The following is an 8,864-nucleotide window of genomic DNA, read 5'->3' as shown; positions in this document are numbered from 1 at the left end:
ATCATCTCTCTGTGATCTAACACTGGCACTTTCCAGATCATGACAGTGTTGCTTTGAAAGAAGTTCTGTGGTTCAAATGGGCCAATGCATGAAATACAGACCTAGATTTAAGCACAAGAGAAAGTAACTTGAAGCCTTTTTTTCTTTTTCCTTGAGTTTATTTGCCTTTTATTGAACTTTAACTGTATGATCTCCCTTTATCTCAAAAATATCCTTGTGACAATGAAATATTTGTGGGTGAAATGACTTGTCTGGGATTAGGTGTATAATTCTTCTGTGTGTGTGTATGTGTGTGCATGTGTGTGGAAGATGAAATAAAAACGGGTAGTATTGATAAATGTTGAGTAGAGTTTCTCTCTACTTTTATGTATGTTTGAAAATTGCCAAATAAAAAATGTAAAACTCTATGAGGGATATAGACACCACCTATGAACAGACCTCTTTTAAAAGTGAACTGAGTAAGTGACTTATCCAGTGTGTCTACACTAATGGTGTAAGTGAAATCAGAACCCATGGATTTTGATCAACAAGTTGTCAACAGTGTATGCCCCCCTCTCTCTTTTTTCTTTGTCTTTAGAATCCTATCTTCCAATTTGGAGAACTGTTCTTTTATCCTCTCCATGTGGACCAGAAGGTTTATTCTTGGTTTACTTTTACTTTAAAATATATATTTCAGTAAGCCTCTATGTAACAAATTAAACTTCTGTTATACGCAAAGTTGCCCATTAGGTTGAGTCAGGGTTACACATAAACAGAGAAGGAAGCCAGGTTGTCACTTAACCCATTTGCTGCATATGGAAGGAAGCCTCACTTGACTGAGTGCCAGGAAAGGCAAGGATTATAGTTGATTCTGTAAATGGCTGTTAATTATGTTCTTACGGGGCTAGCTGTATGAAACCCTGGGTTTCTTGGAATGGTTTTAAGTTTTTAATCACTCCTAAAATCTTTTAAAGTAAGAAAGGAAAAGTCCCATTTGTTTCTTTCTCAGCTCTGAAAATGTTGGTTTTCCTGGATATCTGATCCATTTCTGTTTGCAGTGGAATGGAGAGAAAGGCCCTGAACTTTAAGAGTTAGAAGAGTGGCTTCTAGCCACTCTTCTAGATGGTCCCTCATGGCTTTGTGACTTTAGGTCAAGCTCTTGATCTCTCAGGGCCTTGATTTCTTCATATGTGAAATGGGGACCTTGTGATACCTTTCCAGGCCCCTCAGCAGTTTTATGTTTAGAGGATATTTTGGAGTAGTGTATGTGAAGAGTCTTGGCAAACTGTAAAGCATTTCTCAGGTATAAGGCATATTACTCACTCTTGGTATTTCTTCCATGCTGCTATTGAGTGTGACCATACCCAGCACACATGACTGGTATCATAATCTGATGGGGTTGGGCCCAGTTCAATGGTCATGCAAAACTGGGACATGCACCTTGGATTTCTTGTCCTTGGCTGTATCCCTCATCTCCTAACCCTAGGATCCCAGATGCTCCAGTCTTCCCATGATCATTGATTGAGAATGGTGAGAGAATAAACTTGTGAGGTCAGTAAGGCCAGATGTCTTGAACTTCTTGCGGAACAAAAGCCACCTAGTGTTTAGATTCTGTGTTCCATTGTTGGTAAGAGCCATTCAGTTTCAAATAACTGAAAAGAATGGTATGAAAAGACACATGAAACACCCTGGAAGGGTTCTTGGAAGCTGAACAGCTCTTAACTTTGAGTTACATGTAAGTGAATGGAAACCCTTGTTTTACATTTCACTTGAAACATCTATGAGGTGGTTCAGGGTTAGGCCACAATGAAAAATGAGCAGATGTTTCCCCGCGTTCGAAATGCCACTAGCTTATTCTTCTGCAGATTCAGGGAAAGCTACCTGCTCACTTCTGTCTAAATACTGTGCAATATTGTAATGGTTATTTAATCACCAGCTTCTGCACAACTGTCCTTTCAGAGGTCTAGGGGAACTCCTATAAATATTAACTGATATTTGGGGTCCCAAGGAATAATCAGTGGGCAAGAAATCTAATATAATTGCAATATATTTATATCCTCATTTTCCAGTGTGTTTAGAATCTCCACTGTGTTGGCATAGTGTTTCTCCAGGGCAGATTCTCAGCGTTTTGAAACAAATATGTTATTTGAATTTAAGATATTATAATTATTAGCACAAAGGAGATTTCAGTATTTTTCCATAAAATATAATTAGTTAATGTCTGTGGAGGTATTGATTAACTTCCAGACACTGATTCTAAAATTAGAAATATTTTGTGCCTAATGTAAAAATATTATAATAGGTAATGAAGTAAAGTATTTTAAGAGTAAAGAGGTATCTGCTTAGGCTAAGTCACGGCAGATTTTCCACCTGTGTAATGATGTTATTATTGTTTTTGATGAGTATAATCAACAGAACTGCTACAATCTGCAGACAACATAAAGGGAAATTTTGAATTAGTATTTTCTATGATGGATTTATTTTCTATTTAATATACACTTTTGAACATGATCAGTCGTTATTTAAGTGCAATGCTCACACAACTGAAAAACACAATCTTTGCCAACTGTTCACTCACTTATAGAGGGGAGTTTGACTTTTTTTTTTTTTTAACTACAGTTCCACACTTTATAGGATAAAGTTCTGACTTTTATATCTAAATCCTTGGACTCCAAGGACAATGCTGTGTCTTCTCTGGAGCTGATCAAGTCCAAATGCAGGTGTCCTAAGTGGACAGGGATGGTTTCCCTCAGCTGGAATGTGAGCCCTTTTTTTCAGAGATCTAGCAGTTGAGTCTCACAGCCAGAGGGGCAGAGCCAGGCACCTCTGACGGGGCCCCAACAGCACGTGGACTGGGCTTGTGGAGGTGGCATTGAGGTGGAAAGGCAAAAGTAATTCTAGCTGCTTTCCTGGGAGAGAACAAGCGAGAACCCAGAAATGCCTGCCCCCTGACAGGAAGCAGAAACCTACGTGGAGAATTGTCAGCTCAGCAGTCCTGTCCAGAGCGCACTGTCCGGGCATGTGGAGTTACGGGAGCCAGAATCAAGGAACTTCTTTTTCAGGCTTTCTGCTGTCATCCTTGGCTGTCACCTCACACTGGCATCCCACTGTCCTAGCTTTCATGTTGAGAAGATTCTGGGGGCCTCCTTGTCAGTCTCATCCGTCAGTTCCTGTTGCAGCAGAACCACTGCTTGTCCATTTGGCCTGACCTGTATTTTCCACATGTGTTGTCCTGGCCAATTTCCGCCATCAGTAAGGTCCTTTTCATCAAGTCATAAATCGAATGGAGGGAACAAACACGCACAACAAAACCCACACAGTTCAAGTTCATGAATTTGTGTTGGATGGGGGTGAAGGGAGGAAAGTTGCTTCAAATTTGGAAAAATTTAATTCACTCAACATTTGTTGATTGACTCGTGTGTTTAGCTGGGAACTGAGGCTGCCACAGTTGTTTCTTGTCTCAGAAGCGATACTCTCTGGTGAACTGGAGAGCCCTTTTCTGTAAAGTAAAACTGATTTCTACTCTAAGGGAAGACATTTCTGGACCCGCCGCTTAGCTGTTCTTGGAGGTGTAGAGTGGGGATGGATGGGGAGCAGCCATGGGTTTCTCAGTGACTCATTTGATGATTACTCCATTGTTTGAAGGGCTGGATGTTATGTAATCAACACTCTATCCCCTCCCCCAATTTCTTCCCCCTAACAATCTGGGATTTTCCATCATTCTGTCAACCTTTCTGGAGACATGTTGATTTTTTCCACTAGATTTTTTTGGGCATGTCCAGGGCAACCCAAACTCACCACTCCCTGGAACTTCAGATTCCTCATCATTGGATGATGGAGGAGCAGCTAGGGAGCCCTTCTGTTCTTCCAGGGCACAGCCCGGACTCTAGCAGTTTCCTGACAGCATCGCTAAAAGCAAACAGGAGAGAAGGTACCTCCTTTCCTTCTTTTATGCAGTGTAGTTTCCACTTAGTTCGACATTCAGAGGCAATATGTTCGCTCCTTTTTTTGGAGATTTATCCTATGTTTTAATTTCATTCAGCCCATAACACATTATTTATGTCCAGGGAATGTTTTTTAACCAACCAAAGTTTAGAAACAGCCAGTTGAAGAATTTCTGTAGTAGCCTTGCCTGGAACTTAGTCACTTTATAAGTCAGTTTTCATGGGATACACTGAAGATTCAGGTTTCTAGAAATCACTTCGGTAAAGTGTATCACTGTCAAAAGGTGACAGGAAAGCTAATAGGGATTCTCAGCTCATGTCTTTGCTTATTCACTTTTTGTGGGAAATTGTGCCTGAGGTGAATTCAGAAGATGTTTAAGTTCAACTATATTTATGTACCATCACCGTGAACATGGTCCGCAAATACAGGAGGATCTGGATGGACATAGCAGAGATTAAGGTGCATATGGATATAGCAAATGATGATACATTTGCAAATCTGCAGGCTGTAATGCCTCACTCTTCTTCACTGCTGACACTAACCAAGCTTTATAGATTTTTCATCCTGTATGCACTTCAAATTGGCTCACTTATGTTGTCTGCCTTGCCACTTTTGTAGTCAAAGCCACCATCGTGTCTCACCAGGACTGATGTAGTAACTTTCTAAAATGTCTTGCTTATTCGTTCATACTCACCTCCTAAACCACTCTTTACAGAACGGGTAAGGGGATCTTAAAACAAAATGATGTTTATTTTAGTTGATGCTGATGTCACTGCTCTGAGGACTACACTTTGAGAACCACTGATCTGGAGTATTCTCTTCTTCCTAAATTCTCATGCATCTTTCGCATCTCAGGTCAAATGTCTGTCTTCTAAGTGAGGCCTTTCTTGTTTCCCTCAGACATCCAGGAATTCCTGTTGCACATTAATGTTGCATCATGTACTTCTTCTTTGAAGCCCTTATTGACATTGTATTTGAACACTTAACTGTATAAATAGATTTGTAGTGGCTGAATCTACTGCAAGAATCAGATAGCTAGCTCCTGTAGAGACTATTTCTGTATTGTTCATTGTTGTTTCTTTGACTCCTTGCACAAAGCAAGTGCTAGATAACCATTTGTTGGATGAATGAATTAATATTGTTATTTCCTTTTCATAGGTAACTTAAAGCATGTGGTAACGTTAATATTCTAGGTAAATGTGAAAGACAAGCAGGGACTGTGTATAAATTAGTAGAGGTGTTCAGGAAGAGTAAACATATTTGTTTGTCAGTGATGCAGGACACTTTAGGCCTAGCACAATGTGGAAAGCCCCTTAAATTTTGCCTGCTCATGCCAGCACAGAGGCTCATGCCTATAATTCCAGCACTTTGGGAGGCTGAGACAGGTGGATCACCTGAGGTCAGGAGCTTGAGACCAGACTGGCCAACATGGTGAAACCCTGTCTCTACTAAAAATATAAAAACTAGCCGGGCGTGGTGGCACATGCCTGTAGTCCCAATTACTCGGGAGGCTGAGGCAGGAGAATCGCTTGAACCCAGGAGGCAGAGGTTGCAGTGAGCTGAGGTCATGCCACTGCACTCCAGCCTGGGCAACAGAGTGAGACTCCGTCTCAAAAAAAAAAAAGAAAAAATGTCCTGCTGTGGTGCTCTGGTGAGGATGCTAGCACAGTTGTTTCTCAGCTTGCCTTCTTACAGCCCATTTGTGATGTTTTATGAGTGGTTCATTACCTATGTAATTTTTGTTATTCATATGCAATTTTTTTCCTGCAGATATGGAATGTGCAGATGTCCCACTATTAACTCCGAGCAGCAAAGAAATGATGTCTCAAGCATTAAAAGCTACTTTCAGTGGTTTCACTAAAGAACAGCAACGACTGGGGATCCCCAAAGGTATGATTTAGTAGTTGGAAAAAGAGTGATTGGGGTCAGACCCTTTGGGAAGACTCATTTTCTCACCTAGAGTGTGTGAGGCGGACGTTACACTAACCACATTGGAGTCAGCAGCTATGGGCCACGGCTGCCATCTGTTAGGGCAATCATGACACACATACTGAGGCTGCCCCATCTCCTGGGCTTGTCCCTGCCATCTTGGTATGAGGACAGTGGTCCTCAAACTTGCCTGCTCACTACAATCACTTCTGGATCTCTTGGAGCAGCTCTGACGTTGGGCAGTACACCTGCTGTCTTCTGAACGTCTAAGTGTCATTGGCGGGTAGAGCCAAGTTAAACCTCAGGTCATGTATGAAGATTGCATGCTATGAGTACTACAGTGCTACTCAAGGCATGGCTTACCATAAGTACAGACTTTGCAGAGTATCTGGTATAATACAGGCACCTAATAATGTTATTACCAAGTGCCATTTGAATGACTTACTACTACTAATTGCTACAATTATTACCACTATAATTGGCTAAGATAAAAAATAATTGAGAATAATAGTCTCAAGTATATTATAAGTTAAGAGCAGGGAGAGGCATGAGCAATCTCTTGTTATTATTGCTATTAAAGAAGCCATTTGTTCTCTTGTTCAGGGCTTTAAAAAAGTCCAATGGGAATAAGGCAGTGAAAGAGGAGATTCATGGAAATCTTTGCCTGCAGGGGCAGAGAATACTCACGTGGTACTTTTTGGCTGGCAGTAGTGACCTCCTAGCTGGTGAAATAGAGAAGGCGGAGATGTTGAATGTGGAGGGGAGGGTTATGGAAGGCACTCGATGTGCAGGCTAGGCTGGTGCTTCCTCATTCGATGAATAAAGATAGCATTCTCAGCTAAGTTCAGCTCCTGCAGTGTCCTCTCTGAGGCTTGGATAGGAGTGAAAAGCCTGACCTGCTGGATCTTCATCTGACCTCTTTCCTCAGACCCCCGGCAGTGGACAGAAACCCATGTTCGGGACTGGGTGATGTGGGCTGTGAATGAATTCAGCCTGAAAGGTGTAGACTTCCAGAAGTTCTGTATGAACGGAGCAGCCCTGTGCGCCCTGGGTAAAGACTGCTTTCTCGAGCTGGCCCCAGACTTTGTTGGGGACATCTTATGGGAACATCTAGAGATCCTGCAGAAAGGTAAATATGTGGAAACAGGGAGAGGTGGAGGTTATGTGGGGTTGCTGTGAGAGTAGGTAGGGGACTCACCCAATGGTGGGATGTCGATGCCTTTCTCTGTGGGCGTCCTATTGTAGGACGTATGTGGGGACGTGCCTGGTACACTGCTCAGCATATAGCAGGTACTCTTAGATGAGTGTTAATTTCTTTTTCTTCTACATATTGGGGGTCCAGATATTAATCTTCTGCAAGATTGTACCTCTGAAGCTTCTTGGATTGCAACATTCTAATCCAGGTCCTTATCTCAAACCCATGCCCTGTTTGAACAAGCAGTGCCCACAGCCAACCCAAGAATAGTGTGTGTGTGTGTGTGTGTGTGTTTCTGCAATCTTAATACATACTGCCTTGATGCATGGCCACATAATACCTGATCACATCCCGGGAAAGCTTAGCTTCTGAGAGCATATTAATAAGACAGATTTCTCTGCCCACTAACTGGATTGGAATTGCAGTAGTGCATCATACCTTTTACATCTGGAGCAGGGACTGGGGTTATATCAGGACGCTGTGTTGCAACCTTGTAATGACATGGCCTCCCCTAACAGCCTCTTCCAACCTTTTTGGACCAAGTGACTCATGTACCACAGTCCTGGCTGAGTATAGAAACAGCAGCAGGCAGCAAACTTGGGTGTTTTTGCGCTTATTTTTCTGATTTTTTCTTAAAATAAATTGCAGTTACCAGCAGCCAGCAGTGCCCTCCAGCTGACTGTAAGCCTAGAAGCCCATTGCCCTCTCTAACCCAGGCCCACCCTTTCCCTGTGGTCACCAGCTCTAACTCTTGGCACAGACGCTAGGGGAGGGGAGCAAAACTCAGGATTAGCACTTTTACCCCACATAATACCTTCCTTTGTTTAAGAATATATTCCACTCTACAGTGCTCAAGAGAGACCCAAACTAGATTTCTCTGTGCTCAAAAGTGTTATCTTTGTTCCTTCTCTTCACCTTCTGTTAAAAAATAAAACATAAAGGAACACAGGAAAGAACTAGGTGAGGCTTTCTGTGGCTGCTTTTACCGAGGGTGGCAGGCAGTTGCACAGGCTTCCCCAAAGCACTGGCGTGTTCTCCGTGCACAGACACCCACCCATAGGTGTTGACATAAGCAGCCTGTTTATAGAGGGAGACGATATGGCAGGCTCCTAACAGATCTGATTGGACTGTTGATGTCTAAACACAATAGCAGATTCCATCAGACTGTGTAACCCAATATATTCTAAGAGGCTGTTTTCCTCCATTTATCACAGTGGAGCTGCCAGGTGTTTTGCGCTACCTAAGCCTGTCTCTGATAGTAGTTACAATTAATATCTCTACTGTGTCTCCTGGTTTCCAAAGTGCTTTCAAATACATTTTCTCTTTGGATTATCAAAATCACCGTGTGAGATAGTAAGGACAAGTCCTGTCATTGTCCTTGTCTGTAAAATGAAGCTCAGGCTAGCAGTGTCTTCAATATCACTCATCTCCTTAAACTTCATTTTATTTCAACTTTCAATACATGTTTATTTTATTTTATTTTATTTTATTTATTTTTTGAGGCAGAGTCTCACTCTGTCACCAGGTTGGAGTGCAGTCACGCGATCTCAGCTCACTGCAACCTGCGCCTCCCGGGTTCAAGCGATTCTCCTGCCTCACCCTCCTGAGTAGCTGGGACTACAGGTGTGTGCCACCACACCCGGCTAAGTTTTGTATTTTTAGTAGAGTTGGGGCTTCACCATGTTGGCCAGGATGGTCTTGATCTCTTGACCTCGTGATCTGCCCGCCTTGGCCTCCCAAAACATTGGGATTACAGGTGTGAGCCACCACGCCCGGCCTCAATATATGTTTATTTAACTTAAAATTTAACATCCCA

General features: G+C 42.4%; 1 protein-coding gene across 5 annotated transcripts in view; it reads left to right on the top strand.

Annotated features, from left to right (window-relative positions):
* ETS1 (ETS proto-oncogene 1, transcription factor) overlaps window positions 1-8,864 on the top strand; it is a 128,204-nt gene that overhangs the window by 90,520 nt on the left and 28,820 nt on the right. For all 5 annotated transcript variants that reach the window (XM_008021461.3, XM_073022238.1, XM_038005004.2 and 2 more), the window contains 2 exons: window positions 5,695-5,814; window positions 6,782-6,982. In XM_008021461.3, the coding sequence (XP_008019652.1) occupies window positions 5,695-5,814; window positions 6,782-6,982 (321 nt within the window). The remainder of the gene's footprint in view (window positions 1-5,694; window positions 5,815-6,781; window positions 6,983-8,864) is intronic.

Source organism: Chlorocebus sabaeus, chromosome 1 (genome assembly GCF_047675955.1).
Source record: "Chlorocebus sabaeus isolate Y175 chromosome 1, mChlSab1.0.hap1, whole genome shotgun sequence".
Classification (NCBI taxonomy): Eukaryota; Metazoa; Chordata; class Mammalia; order Primates; family Cercopithecidae; genus Chlorocebus; species Chlorocebus sabaeus.
This window is presented reverse-complemented; position numbering and strand designations above follow the sequence as displayed.